The following is a 16089-nucleotide window of genomic DNA, read 5'->3' on the forward strand; positions in this document are numbered from 1 at the left end:
AACGTCGGTCTTCCTCGGTGTGTATCGCTGACCGGCTGGCGGGCGATATGACGTCGGTGGTGGCGGCGGTGGTGCCTGGCGGCGGAACTGCTGGGGCGGCGCGACGTCTTGACGTGGGCGAGGAGGGGGGGCGTTGCGTCGGGCTGCAGCAGCATAGCTCATTGCTTGAAGCTGCGGCGGTGCCGGCTGAGGAACACCCAGTGACTCTTTGATTTCCTCGCGGACAATGTCTGCGATCGAATCCACTTGAGGCTGCGGCGAAGGTAACAGCTTGCGCAACTCCTCCCGCACGATCGCTCGGATGGTTTCGCGCAAGTCGTCGGTGGCTAGTGAGTGCACTTCGAAATTGGTTGCAGACAGCGTCGAGCGGTTGTATTGTTTCGTCCGCATGTCCAGTGTCTTCTCAATAGTCGTAGCCTCGGTGAGGAATTCGGCGACCGTCGTGGGCGGGTTGCGGACAAGTCCCGCGAAAAGTTCTTGTTTGACACCCGCATGAGCAGGCGAACTTTTTTGTCTTCCGCCATCGCAGCGTCGGCCTGACGGAAAAGTCGAGTCATCTCTTCCGTGAAGATGGTGACGTTTTCGTTTGGCAGCTGCACCCGGGTCTCCAGCAAAGAAGCGGCTCTTTCCCTGCGGACGACGCTTGTGAACGTGTGCAGGAATGCGCTGCGGAAAAGATCCCAGGTCTGCATTGATGACTCCCGATTCTCAAACCAGGTTCTGGCCGCGTCTTCGAGGTAAAAGTACACGTGACGCAGCTTGTCTTCATTGGTCCAGTTGTTAAAGGCGGCGACACGGTCGTATGTTTCAAGCCAGGTCTCCGGGTCTTCAAACGACGATCCGCGGAAGGTTGGCGGCTCCTTGGGATGCCGAAGAAGGATCGGCGCAGGCTGCACGGGGTCGGTCATCGTCGCTGCGGTCGATGTTGGGATCTGCGGCTGTCTGTCTTTTTCGGGAAGGAGCCCGTGCTCTGGCGGCAGTCCCTTCTGCCTGCGGCTTGTTCGACGATCCGGGTTCTCCTTGCCGTCGTCCTCGTCGCGGCTTGGGCTTGGGTCAGCGCTTCGCGGGGGCGTCCGGATCATGGAAGAAGCAGCACCTCCACCAGATGTCACGTGGTCGTGACGTCAACGAAGACAGCAGTCGGCGTTTGCAGGATGAAACTGTTTATTTGGCCGAACTTGTGGCCGGAAAATGAGAACTAGCACTACAGCAATACACGCTGTACAATGATAGCGGCGAACAGGGCGTCGTCCGTCGATCAACTGACAAGCGGTCAAGCGCGTTGGCTTTTATACAGGCGCTATGGAACTTTCCAGCAATATCGCTGATGGCGGCGTTATCTCTCGAGAAAGCTGGAACATTCGCGTGCGGCGCGCAATCTTAACAAAACGATCTACCAAAATCGTGAAGCTTCTCGAACACCGCTTCGGGGCCAGCGTCGAGCGTTGATAACCGTCCTTGCTGGTCAAACTCGAACACATCAAAATGAAAGAAGAAGCGGGCGTGGCAATATGCGCGCATGCATGTAAGTGCATGTGCCATCTCAATTTGACGAGCCAGTGACACAGTACGTAGCTTTCGGATTAAAGTTGTGTGATGGGAAAAAAATCTCATATAGCTCAGATGTTGGATTGAAGTTTAACATAGACGCTATGGCGTTCTTTAGTCATATTAAATACTGGTTGCAGGGTTAACATGCCTACGGAATGAAAGTAAGTGCACTAAGACATCATAAGAGTGTAGCGCTAATTTCACATACGTCAAACCTCCTTACAATGAAGTCATATCTAACTCAAAAATGGCTTCATCATGTCTCAAAATCTTTTCTAAACGTATGTTTGCAACATTGCACTAATGGCAGAACTATTTTCCGTTTACTTCAGTATAACTGGTAATTCATTATATTCATATATTCGTTATACAGCATAGACCGCTTATACGTAAGTCGCCGTAGTCTTGAATATCCGCACTATAAGCGGTACCGCACTATAACCAAAACAACATTTTTGAAAGGTTGTACGTGTGCAAAACATGACCAACGGGTAGGCGCGCGATTCCGACTATCGAGGCATGCGACTGGGACGTAAGTTTGCGTCTGCTCTTACATTTGGAAATGTTGAACGGTTAGCGTCCGCGGACCTGCGTTGCCGACATAACGAACGCGGAAAAAATGCGCCGTCGCGGGAAGTCGCCGCGGTAACACACTGCTCGTACGCGATGTCGAAAACGGTGGCAGCCACAAACCACCACTCGAGTGTTTTACACGCACGCCCGCATTTTCGTTAAAGATGTAAATCACCCCTTCTAAATGCAGCAACTGCAAAATGTTTCATTGACTCGGCACTTCTGTAGTTCACGGCCGCCGACATGGCAGCTTGCGCTTGTTAGGCCTAGCGTGCGCATTGCAACTTGGCATGCCGCCGCGAGAAGCTTGCCCTAGGCAACGCTCAGATCGGGCGTAGAAGAGATCGCACTCGCGAGCTAAACCGAGGGCATCACGTGTGAAACGCAGTTGTGGTTCACGGTCGGGAGAACAGCCGCGGCAACTACCCTGAAAAAGTCTCTCAAGCTTGTAAGTCCGCCTGTTGGTGGCAAAGGCGAAAGCTCAGTCGCGTCTCAAAGCATTGTTCCTTGCGGGGGAATCGAGGTTGCACGTGCGATATCTGCGCTCTACGACGAAGCAACTATTTTCCTGACGGAGACAAATAGAGGTAACGCGCCCTTGATGCGGACGCGGGCGCCCATACGTAGCGGAGCGCGCACGTGAAGCGGCCGGGGCAAGCGCGCATGGGGCAAAGGCTACTCCGTCGGCCACGCAACCGCTCCCCCTCCTCACACCACGCGCCCGCGCCGGGCTGCTGCCTCCCACCGCCATCACTTTTTTTTTCTTCCCCCGCTCCTTCGTAACTCCGTCGCCGCTCTCTCCCCCGCCGGCGCGTCTCCGCTGAGAAGCACGCTCGCTCCCTCGCATCTCTGAGAACGTTCCGGCAGCCGCATTATAACTGGTTTTTCATCTCGGGGGACTGCACAATAAGCGGTATGCGTATACATGGAGTTCTATGGGAGGGTAAACGGGAGTCAGAAAAAACCGCATTATAGCCGGTACTGCACTGTAAGCGGTTACGTTATAAGTGGTCTGAGCTGTATCGAAGTTGTACTGCATCCAAACAAAATGTATATTCTTTATCTTGGTCGCATAACTGAGAGAGAGAGAGAGAGGTAAAAATGAAAGAAATGCACGGAAATTAACCATAATTGAAACTTCTGGTTTGCTACCCTACTCGGGGGGGAAGGGAAAGGGGCAAAGGAATATGGCAACGAAGTTATGCGCAGTGCCCAGCTAAGCGAGGCCTCCGTTCGAAAAAAGCCAAATTTGGCGAGATGTCAAAAACTCCATAGAAGGAACCCAAGGATATGTCCAGTCAAACTGATACTATGTAGCGAATACGGTTATAACGAATTAAAGGATAAATTGTGCTTTTATTCGTGCAGTGTTACGAATATGCATTTCTGAAGAATTTTAGGATTTAGCAAAACCATTTTCGTGTCAGATGCGAGTTCATTATAATGAGCTTTGACTGTAGCAAAAAAAAACTTTATTGGCACTCTGAAGGTTAATAACATAACCTTAGCTCTGTCATGATTTGGTTACTGGTTGCGTTCCTCATGATATACGTGTGTGACTGGAGCCATCCCTTACTGGTGTACCAGTGTGTTTGAGTCTCCACTTTTCTTTCCCATTTTCTTTTGACAGAAACTCAGGACAGAGCAGCGAGCTCGTCGAGAAGCAGAGGTGACCCTGTACCGACGCTACCGCATGGGCGACTTTCCGGACATCCAGATCACGCATGCGGCCTTGATCGCTCCCATGCAAGCTTTGGCTCAGGTGAACAGTAAAAACGAGCATGTTGGTTTCGCCATGTTCGATCAACTACAGAATGCAAGAGCCATGTTCAGGGTTGCATACAGGGGCAAGCACTGTGTAGGGCAGAAAACCCCAGGGAATACGAGACGGTCGTGCGCACCCATGCCTGGAATGAATTGGTCTTCCAACAATCACTTTCTTTTGTTCCTCTGATTTCAGCAAGACCAGCAAGTCGCCCAGATGCTGCTTGCCGGCGTCGTCACGTCCGTGCTGCGCGAGTCGAAGCGAGAAGGGTCCCCGTTCTCCAAGCAGCAGGACGAGCTGTGCCGAGGGATGCGAGGTGCGCTGGCAGGCATCCTAGAAGGGAGCATGCGATGCTTTCCTCCACTTGTGGCCTTTGTGCAGGTGAGGTTTGTTTCCAGTTCCTTCGAGGGATCACTTTTTGAACGAATGCAGTCTTCTGATTCTCCACCCTCGAAACCTCGTGGAAATGTAGCCCATCTTTTCGTTGTCTGTTGCCCTGTGGCAGAACTCTAAACAAAAGAAGCAGCACATTTCAGCTATTCTTTGAGCACTTTGGAACTAGGAGCCGCAGCCTCTTGAGCTACTCTCTCCCTGGCATTTCTTTCTTCTGAAGGGCATACTTTTACCATTGCAATACACACGTCATCTGCTACGGTACCGTCTGCTGTGTGCTCCAAAACATGGGCAGAGATGGGACCAGTTGTGATGCATGCATGGCACATAATTAGGGATGTTCAAATAGTAAATTTTACGTTCAAAACGAATTCAAAGTGAATAGTGATTTGGTCAAATAATTTTGAATCGAATAGTGCGGATAGTATATATGACATATTATAAAAAAAAATGAGCATATTTGTCATGACCCCACTAACCTGCACAATATTTTTAAATATAGGAAGTAGACATGTGTGAATGTCACTTCTTTGGTTCATAGTAAAGTGGAAGCAACTTTGGATAGCAGCAGAATCTGAATTTCAGTAGGATACTAGTGATAATTGATAACATACATTACGTTTAGAATGTACTGTTCTGATCACATGTAAGACCGTATAACAAGCCTTTAAACTTAAAAAAATAATTAATCGACATGAGGGTGATATGTTTATTTAACCGTGAAGTAACGCTTCGCGGCAGTGCGGGTTTTTTCTTTTCTGGACAGGTGTTTTCACGGCATAGTACTCCTACGCTGCAGTGAAACTACCTTTACAGGGGGGTTACGTGCGGTCGAATATATGCCGATTCATTCATGTCGGCTACTTCAAAATTTCGAATAATTTAAATTCGCGTCGAAGCGAATTCGAATACTGTAATATTCGTTCGAATATTCGAAGTGCTCGAATATTCGCACATGCCTAGTCAAAAGGAAAGCTCCTATGTTCACGCTGATGTACTATATTTAGTATATTTTATATGACAGTGTTGTTTTGTACCAGAGTGTGCTGCATAGTGTGTTGCTGCTGTTGTACTTGGTAAGAATACTGGCCTACGTTCCTAGGGTATTGAAACAGAAGTGCACTTATCTGTGGTTAATATTTATTGGAAGTATTCTTCTCTTGCATGCTAGGTTTCAATTAAGCTTTGTACAGTTTGTAGCTCGTTAACATGTTCCTGAGCCATTTTTTTTTCCTTCATTCTTTCTTTTTCTTTTTTACGTTAGATGGTTCTGTACACATTGTGTCTGTTACAGGAAGTAGCCTTCCAAAGCGCTTCGGATCTGGAGCTTCCAGTGGCTGCCATCTCTAGAGCATCTATAGCCAGTGGCCATCAAAGCCTCGGTAACATTCAGCTTTCTGTTGTTGTATTCCTCTCTACACTGTTCATTCTACTATGAAGGACTATGTCAGCATTATGGCGAACAATATCCAAATAAACGTTAACGGTACAATGACACACTGGGCTGGGTGCAGCAGCCAGCCATTGTTGTGGTGTTTCCATCAAAAATTGTGTCGTGAACTAAATAAAGAAAAAAAATTGAGATTTTTTTTTTTAACTGTTGTCGTATCTTCGAGTACTGTCTGTAATCCAAATGCTGCTGAAGTTAATTATGTTGTGGCATTAAAATATGTTCAGATACGTTCAGCTTGACCACAACGGTTGTCATGGCTATCCCGTCATACATTGCATTTTTAATGAAGTTGAAGCACCTAGGAACAGTTGTTTGCAGTACAGGGTGTGCTGAAACAACTTCACTGCTACAGATTTCCAGCTGCTAATTGCTATACCCAACAACAGAGAACGCCACTGTAGACACACCGGGAAATAACGAAAACATTGATGTTAACAAGAGTATTCAGGATAAAGGCTCGTTACACTGTCTTGGCAATATCGCAGCACAGAACAGAATTTTTAGCCATTCTACCATTCTTGTCACAACTAAAGCTCTGACTAGGTTCGCTCCCTCTAGAAAGCTACAAACTTTAAGAATGAATCGTCTTTGGCTATTCAATCATGCAGAACTGTTACAGAATTTCTGGCTTTCTTAAAACTCTGTGCTGTTGTAAAATTCTCTAGCTTTAGCTCTCTCTGGAAAGAGAAACCAACTTTATTGTACGAACAACCCATTGTCGTAACTGTAGTTGCTGGTAGCTTATTGCAGAGCTTAACTCTTTGAGACGCTTTGTACACAATTACGTACAGGGCTTGTTTTTGCTAATTGTGTTGACTAGCGGCTAAGATGGAGCAAGATGCATTGAGCTTTGGATGAATTGAACCTCTTGCCTAATGAATGTGCCTTCATTTAACATCATTTTGCAGTGTACTGAATATGGTCACTTTGCTGAAGGTATTACCATGTTCAACGAGTCATTCGACATGCCGCTTTCCGTGAGCCCCGTCAATGGAATAATTTTTGTGTGCTCTTAACGAACATAGCCAAAAATAAAATTGCACTATATTTCTAACCTTAGCGTTCAATTTATTTATGCAAAAACAGAACATGAATGAATTCAGCATAAATAAATATTTAATTACATTTTAATTAAGCTTAATTCCTATAAACCACAAAAATTAGCATATTATGACTATATTTTTGTTGAAATAGAATATCGAGTGCCTCGAAATAAGGTTGTTTAAGTTTGACACATTTCTTCATGGGTTTCATAGTTCTTCACAGTTCTTCATAGGTGGTGTCTGAAAGGATTAAATAACCTCTATAGCTTAAAAAAAAAAGAATCTAAACAGCACTTCATCGTAAAAAAAAAAACTCTCATCAAAGCTATCTTGGAGTTTAAGTATTCTAAATGTCTAGAGCGTCATGCAAAAACTGTCTGCTGCGCAGGAATTCTTCTCTTGGAAGAAATGAATCATGCCAGCAGCCTGTCAGAAACGACCAAGGCACCGCCGGCCAAACGATCGAAGAAAGGAAATCGTCCGGAAGAGGAAATGTGGATGCAGCTAGCTGAGTGAGCATGGCTTGTCACATACTATTTGGTGGCAGTAATCAAATGCAAGCAGTAGTTCTAGACATTTATCTATTGAAAGCTGCCTTTAAATGAAATTGTCTTTGCGAAGCCACGATGAAACGGCGCCTTTTTGCCCCAATGTTTTCAGTCATGTGATCCGAGGATGTAGCAGTTACCATAGCAACAGAAAAACCTGCTTTGAAAAATTTTTGTGTTAGAAGTGACAACTATGCAGAATCATTTTACTTATAGTTTGTGTGGTTGTCATTGCTTGGAAAATTGGAATGCTAGTAGTTTTATAACATATTTTTTTTTCTTCCTTTAGTCAAAAGGTCAGTTACGCTGCCAGTTGGCGCGCGTGACAGTGCAAGTTGTAGCGAGTGCGGGCCAAGAAACCACTGTCAACTTATCGGCCTACCACTGCAACGGAGCCGCCGAGCCACGGCCGCAGCAGATTTCGTTCTCTCAAACCATGGCTGAGGGCAGCATTCTCACGGCGGGCGAATGCGCTAGTCACATGGTTCTTTTTGTATTTTGCGGGCTTTCTTTCTGTTTAGAAAAAATGGTATACGTGAGACTTTCTTTATCGCAAATAATGCAATTGGGGTTTCTGGAGACGCTCTCGAACTCTGCAAGCCGCATTTCTTGCCTACAGTCAATATTTAGCAATTTATTTTAATAATCCTAATTAACGAATTAGTTAATTACCAAACAAAAAATTGTCTGTAGCGCGCAAGGTGACTGTCGGTAATTTGCAAGTGATTTCACTCGCCTGCCTCTAATACTGTATTTTTAAACCCTTGGCTAAAGATAGCTGGGACACCCTGTATATGCATGTATGCTTTGAATTTCAAGGGCTGTACTGCGAGCAATTTTTTTCTTTTCTTTTTTGATTTCTTCCATTAAGTTGCTGATGCTGACTTAAAAATGGACATTAAACCCCAGATATTATTATGACTTAAAAATGGCCGGCATGCGGCAGCACGCAAACGTCATTAAAGATTGGAATGAACAGCCAATTCTGGTGAAAGTAGCGTACATGAGATAGATAAGACGCTATCCTAGCAAATAGGCTCACCTGATCGCCAAAGTCTATGCTACTAATACAAGGGTGCCATATTCATGGGACCACCATTGTTAGCTTTAACCTATTCTTTTTTTGCTATGTTGTCGTCCTATGCGCTGCTTTAAACCCACAACAATAAAGCAGTGCCTTACCGTGCTGCTTAGCTAGTAGGGAAAGGTTGAAAGAATTAATCAAAAAGGAATCGCTGTAAAATCTGACCATGGGCAGATTAAATTAGCCTGCTGTTATTACCTGAAAAAGTCTCCGTGGTGTGTTCTTGACCCATTGTCTTTTATGTTCATCCCTCTAGACGAGATACTTGTATTTGAATTGTGATGACGTACGTTCCTGTTGGATGCTCTTTTTTTCCTTTGCTTGTAAAACGATAAATGTCTCCTGCAGATTGTACAAGTCTCTTGGCGACTACGACGCTGTGCGTGCGTCGCTGGCTCTCTGCGGAGATGTTGGGCCAGAAGCGAAGAAGGCCCTGGAGAAGGAAGCCCAAGGAGATTACCAGCAGGCCAGGGACATTTATCGACAGGTGTGCTGACCACCAGCGAGGCTTTTCAAGCTTTTTTTTTTTAGGGCTGAAAGGCGCCTTCAAACAGTTTCAACGATTTTTTTTACAAACCAATGGAGTCGTCAGCATAGCTTTTTCAGATTATTGGCATACCAACTTACGCGCTCTGCAAATAAGTATAAAAAAAAAAGGCGAGTTGGTACGAATTCATTAGGGAAAGTTTTCAGTGCGCACAACAAAGATGAAAGGGAAGAAGACAAACAAGCGCTGTCTCACAACCCAGTTTATTGGTGAAAAGGAAGTACACACATATATATACACCTGGGCTATCTCAAGAGCGCATGTGTGAGATATTACAAAAATTCTCACACAAAATGACCAAAAAGTGTGCTCAGCAAAAATAAAATCTACAGTAAAACCTCGTTAATTCGAAGGCGTCGGGACCGAGAAAAATATCCCAATTAAGCGGGATTCCCAATTATCCGAAACAACGCGAAATCAAAGAAATCGGCCAGAAAACGTGATGTACGGAAGTCACACCTTTATTGTGGCAAGTCAGCCTACTTGGAGAAAAATTCCTCCATGCGTGACTGACGCGTTCGGTAGTTCCCAGCACTGAAAGTCATATTTTCCAGCCTGTCAATGAGGCGCAGCATCTCAGCCTCGCCGCCGTTGCACTTGACGAAGCTGCGCACAACACTCAAGGCATCGATGACATCCGCCAAAGGGGGTGCTCGGGAGGGCTCGTCATCGCTGTCAACATTAGAGGCCGAATCGGTCGATCTCGCAGCTATCTCGCTGTCGATGTCGGCGTAACACGTCTGCACTGTGCACTCGACATTTGCGTACTCGGAGAATCCGATTGGAGTGCACTCCTCGTCCGCGTGCAAAGCCTCATATCGAGCGCAGAGAGTCTCCCCTTCTTTATCAAACGGGCAAGTGACAGCGGTGACAGCAAACTCAGCGGAGGTTGCCTCTTCTTTCACAAAACCGGCGTGCTCAAAACACCGTCGAATAACGGTGGCCTCCACCTGCCTCCATGCGTGAACAATGAGGCAAATACCACCGAGGAGGTCAATGTTATACTCCTTTCCGTTGTCATAGCAAAGGAGCATTCGCTTCAACAGATTGTAGCGATATATTTTCCTGGTATGGTGTATGACGCCCTGGTCCATCGGCTGCGATAGCGACGTCGTGTTCGGGGGTAGAAAGACCAGCCTGATTGCCTGCAGGTTCTGAATGTCGCCGTGAGCTGGGCAATTATCGACGACGAACAAAACGCTGCGCCCTGCGGCCGCAAACTTGCGGTCAAGGTGCCGCACGTATTCTTCAAAGAGTGCAGCCGTCATCCAAGCTTTCTTGTTGTTTTTATAGATCAGGTCATCCTTGGATGGCAGTCGTGCATTTTTGAAACAACGAGGCTTTTCTGTCTTCCCAATAACAAGCAGTGGCAGCTTGTGCTCACCGCACATGCTTGCACCAAACAAAACAGTGATTCTATCTTTGTTCTGTTTCCGCCCCTTAATGTCTGCCTCCTTCAAAGCGAACGTCTTCGTAGGCAACATTTTGTAGAACAGAGCAGCTTCATCAAGGTTGTAAACATCTGCTGCTTCGTACTTGGCGAGTAGTGGAGCCAAGGTGTGCTGCTTCCAGCCGTCGACAACAGACTGATCCGCGCTGCCACTCTCGCCACAAACAGTCACGAATGTCAGGTTGTTGCGCTCCTTAAATCGGCAAAACCATCCATTGTTGCATTTAAACTCAGAATGTCCAAGTTGCAGCGCCAGCTGGTTGGCCTTCTCACGCAATATGGTCCCATTCACAGGAAGGTGTGCTGCGTTGGCTTTCTGCAGCCAGTCGATCAGAGCTGCTTCAACGTCGGCGTACGTAGGCGGGCGTACTCGTGTACGCTTTGACGAGTGCGTCTTGCTGTAAGCATCGAGAATTTTCTCCTTATTCTTGATGATGTTGCACAGCGTTGACAGAGGCACGTGGTGCTTTTCGGCGAGAGCCGTTTTCGACGCCGTCGACTTGCTGGCCTCTTCAATTAAGCACACCTTCTCGTGCAGGGACAAGCTCTTGTACTTCGGCATCTTCCTTCCAAGCACACCTCAATCAACTAATTCACAGGGAAGACACTCAAGCGGAGACAGGAGACAAATGGAGCAGTCGCACCGAATCGCACAATGCTCGCCAGCCGACATCCAAATGGCACAAAGACTCCACAAAACATTCACTTCGCTAGAGTGGCTAACATCGCTGTTGAGATGACGATGATCATGATCGCAACCGCACGCATCGCCGCCTGGCAATTGCTAAAACATGGCGTCTACGACGTATTTCCGGTAAAAAAAACATGGCCTTCGAGATCCGTACATAAAAAAAAAAATGCATGTTTTAGTTACAGCCTCCGAGATTCGCAACACCCTTTGCATATCTTGGAAGTCGCGGCCAAGTGTGCCAATTAACCGGGAAGTCGCAGACTGTCCGCACCAATTATCCGGTTAAATTTACATGTAAAAATTTGGGACCGCGCAAATAATACAAATTATCCGGGATTCCCAATTAACAAATTACCGAGGTTTTACTGTACAATGTGCAGAAGAATGTAGAAAATGCTCAGGTAGCGCTCAAAAAGGAGATTTCTTTGTCGGTCAGTACTATCGATGGCTCGCTTACGCAGTTATCTGCACACCTGTCAATGTGAAAGGCTTCAGTTATTTCGCGTGCCAGTTTATTTCTGTGACTAAATCGAATCTCACTGTCAAACCACACAGGATGGCATTGGCAGTTTTTGCAGCGATTGGCTAAGTGTGAGTAGTTAGTTTTGTCCAGTGACTTCTGATGTTTTTGCTGTGCGCACTGGAAACTTTTCATAAAGACGCTCTGCATGATTCATGGAGTGTTATATAGTTTTAAGCATTCACATCGCTACATATTGCAGTGTGCCGCTACATTGCGTTTTTCAGCACTCCTGTTTAGGGATGCGGTGTTGTTTTGTGATGTCACTCACGTGACTAATCGGATTGGCTTCTTAGCTTTTGTACCAGTGGAGAACATGCGAGCAGCCAGGTCTGTGGCGGCATGTGGTAGCGCAGAAGACAACCAGACGAACACGGAGCAGTCCTTCCCGCGACCTGTGGTGTGCCAATGAAGGGTCGCGGAAAGTGCAGTTTAGCTCCGACCGCTCTGTTAAGAAGTTGAGGAGAAATAGCAAAGCTCAAGGCAAGGGTATCTTTTAAATTCCCATAGCTCATCCTTTGATACAAGGTGATTCGCTGAAATTATGGTGCAAATGATTTGCTCTAGTTGTAGCTTAACCACTTGCATCATTTCCAAAAATTGTTTCAGGAACCCCTTAAAGGGTCACTTCTTTAAATGTCCTACCGTAGAAATGGCATGGACTCGGCTCTTCCTGCACCTCACGAACGTGGAGTGCTGCCTCTGAATATGCTTTAGCTTATCATGAAGCATAAACAGGCGGCAATGACAGCACATGCACGTTGTCATAGTCTATCACATGATAGGGACGTCTGTAGACTGTCCTTCACAGGGCAGTGACTGTTTCTCTTCTTTTGTAGCGTTAGCTACACTGGCCTAGCCGAGCCAGTTTCGCGTGGATCCTCAAGAGCCGTGCTGCGCATGCGCGAGGATTAGAGATGTCACGCACCGGAGCCGGCACCTCCCGCGCAATCTACCGCCGCCAGTCTGCGCTTTCCAGAGGAGTGACGTCGTAGCCTTGGCAGACGTATTGGTGCCAACGCGCGCGCAGCTATTCGCCGTCGCTGTGCAGTCGCTGTCTGACACTGCACTGGAACCGCTTGATAGCGCCTCTGACTGGCATTTGCCAGTGTGGTTTAGCCATGGAGAAGGAGAGCGCAAATGCTGCTCAACGGCGCAGGAGAGCGGAGAAGCTTAACTCATCGGATCCCGAAGTAGTTGCCTGGCAAAATAAATATACATGTGCCACATAATACGTATACCGTGTGTGTGTCATTGGAGCTGCAGTAAGCATGATAATCAAGCTAATCCTAGACAATCAGGAAAGCTAAGAATAATTAGCTGAACCTTTGCTAACGTTACGTTATCCTGGCATAGCCGAGCTATGCCACTGCAACATTTTTTTTCTCTCTCTCTTTTTTTTTCTCTGGCACACTTTTGGCACTTGCCACACCTGGACATGCTGTGCTCAAGACAAGTACTAAACTTTCATTTGTTTTTTTTTTTTTTCAGCTTGCTGAGAGCAGACCTCGTGGTGTGGACGGCTTCACTTGGGACGATGCCATACTTCAGGTACCAAGTCATTTGAGTCTGTTATCAGAGTAAAATTTTAGTGTTTTGTAAAAGGTACCTTACACTAAATAAAAATAGCATGGTCATTTAACCCATTTCCCATCACAAAAGGCAGCTTCGTGTGTTGTGTGCCTCTGCCATTTGTTTAATTTAGTATGTGGCAATAAGGCTTGCCAAGATGCTTAGCACTCTAATAAAATTTGCATCGTCGCTTCCTGTCGCGTGGCAATATTTGTTGTAAGGCTTGCTTGCGTTTCTTTTCTTGAAAACTTGGTTCTCGTTACTTTTTTATCAAGAATGCTGTGTCATGCTGATAACCTGCGTGCCAGTCATTGATCTGGAAGTACAGTACTCGAGGCATTAAAGCAGGGTAAGGCATGCAAAACGGTTCTTATTGTGGGTAGTATAATGGTGCCCCAAAGGGCTGAAGTGTTCTTCGAGTGTTGCGCATAGGAAATGTGGCGACACCATTAGGGTGATATCCACCCTGCTTCAGATACACTCAAACCTCATTATAACAAAGTTGCATCCGCCAAGAAAATAACTTCGTTATATCCGAAAATTCGTTATAAACGTTTATTTGTAACACTGTAGCTATGACAAGACTATTCTTCATTTACTTCGTTATAACCGATAATTCGTTATATCCGTGTTCGTTATAACAAGGTTTGAGTGTATATGAGATCCGGCATTGCTTTGGTCATTCGTTCCGAGCAAGTGCTTGTATTAGCTATAGATTCGTCTCGCGACACTTCGATAGCAAAATATAGCGACAACATGGCACCATTTCCAAGATACATTCTCAATATTTTGGCACTTTAGGCTTAGCAAAAATGGCTGCGCTAGCTGAACATATCGTTCGAGACTTGGTAGCACACACTGTGAGACATCAGAGGCCATTTATCGCAATTTTCTTAAACTTGTTTTATTCCTTTGGCTTGCACATTTTAGCTTGCATGTTTTCGTGCGCGCATGCAACAGCATTTGTTCAGCGCTGTATTGACAGAACATTTCGCAGGAGGTAATTACAGCCACGGGCGTCTGAATTTTTCAGTGCTGCTGCCTTCTGGGTGAATGGAGAGAACTCCAGAACGAAGTCGACGCGAGGCTAGAACAATGCAGCCCTTCGACATTGGAGGGCCTCTGGGACGGAGGGTATCGGCAGGTTCGTAATCAATACACTACCCCCTCCTCCTTTTCCCTCTCTAGTGGTCACTGCATGCGATGCGCTACTTCAAGAAGTAACTTAGTTCATTATGTCTAGCGCCTGTTACAAATTGACATAACTGAATTTATGCATGTACTCTCATGCGTTGCAGGCAGTGCTGTGCATACTGTGCAAGTGTTTCGCTCAGGAATGCCACTCTTCAATATTTCAGAACATCTTTGAGTACTTTCTGAGTGATAACTACTTCACATATTACTGATACAACTTGGTGAACTGATGAATATGTTAATTTATATATTATTGGTGCATCTTTGTGCTTCTAGTGTGTGAAATACAATGTTTAATTTTTTTTTGTCAGAAGTGATGTACCTTGATCACTGGTCGCAGAAAGGTGTCACTGCACTCATTCAGCACCAATGAAGCGCCGACCTTCAATGCTTGCTTTGAAATACTCAGATCATATTTCGTAACGTATAAGTGGGAGACCTTACGTTGCACCAGATTTACGATGCACGTTTGTGCTTGCGCAGCTGAAGCTTTCTTCACCTGTGCTATGTTACAGTGGTATACAATCAAACCACGATATAACGAACACGGATATAACGAATTATCGGTTATAACGAAGTAAATGAAGAATAGTCTTGTCATAGCTACAGTGTTACAAATAAACGTTTATAACGAATTTTCAGATATAACGAAGTTATTTTCGTGGCAGATGTGACTTTCTTATAACGAGGTTTGAGTGTGTATTACCAGGAATTGTTTTAATGGCCGGGCATTCTTTTAAAAAATTACTGTTGGATAATGATCCCCTGTGCTTTGCACTGAGCTCTCTAATGGTCACTAATTTTTTAGTTCTTAACGAGATGCACATGTCGCTGAAATAGGCGTAACAAGTGCTGTTGCCACAAACCCGCCTGTAGCATGTTTGCCTCAGCTGTGTGTTCCCAAGCCTAGAGCAACTGCTTGCAGATATGCTCGTTGATGTAACTGGCATGAAAACCACGCTGAGCTGTTGCCGTGCAGCTTTATGCACGAGGCATCACAAGGTTTCTTTTTTTTTTTACCAAAATGTCTTTTTGTACTACAGTTTGTGTTCCACTTTCATTGCAACACGCAGGAGCATTACTTGCCAGTTTATGTAAAAGCCCGTGTCAAGAGCATTCTCAGTGAAGACGGCGATCAGCAAGACTTCCCGAGCGTCATCCGGGAGTGGATGGAGAATTCGAGCAGGAATCGCTTTCTTGAGGCAAGTCCACTCCCAATGTCAGTGAATGAGCCCGTTATACATAGTGGCACGGGCTGGGGCCCTTTTCTTTTCGTTTCTTTTTGTTTCCCCACCCATATTACATGTCAATGAACGCGCTTAATTACGTCAAAAAATAAAAAAAATCCTTCTACCATGTAACCTTATGTTCACATTTTTTTTTCTTTGCTTACAGGAAGAATGTTGCCAGGAAACTTGTTCTTCTGAGCCTGTCACAGAAGGACACTTGCCGTGCCGACTATTACGTCAAGTGCCTTACAGAAACAGTTTCTGGAGGTAGGAGGGCTGTGTTTCTTGCTTGTTCATGTACAGTGCTTGGCATTGAAAAGCCATACTCGGAGCACATAGCGCTGCAGTGAGGGGCACGGTGATGGCGAGAACGTTTGTGACACATGGTGACTGCATCCGGGTAAACAGCGATTTAGTCCGCGGTTCTCAGTGGCAGCCGTCAAAGCGCTGCAATCCCTTCGGAACGCACGCGCGGC

The 16089-nt window shown here is 45.9% G+C and overlaps 1 protein-coding gene across 1 annotated transcript in view; it reads left to right on the forward strand.

The window, feature by feature from the left end:
* The window catches only part of LOC119398985 (DNA-dependent protein kinase catalytic subunit), a 223364-nt gene that overhangs the window by 119657 nt on the left and 87618 nt on the right, over window positions 1–16089 (forward strand). Inside the window, 3 exon segments of the mRNA XM_049417869.1 lie at window positions 3755–3886; window positions 4085–4270; window positions 5577–5664. Coding sequence (XP_049273826.1) covers window positions 3755–3886; window positions 4085–4270; window positions 5577–5664 — 406 coding nt within the window.

This window comes from Rhipicephalus sanguineus, chromosome 7, assembly GCF_013339695.2.
Source record: "Rhipicephalus sanguineus isolate Rsan-2018 chromosome 7, BIME_Rsan_1.4, whole genome shotgun sequence".
In the NCBI taxonomy this organism is placed as follows: domain Eukaryota; kingdom Metazoa; phylum Arthropoda; class Arachnida; order Ixodida; family Ixodidae; genus Rhipicephalus; species Rhipicephalus sanguineus.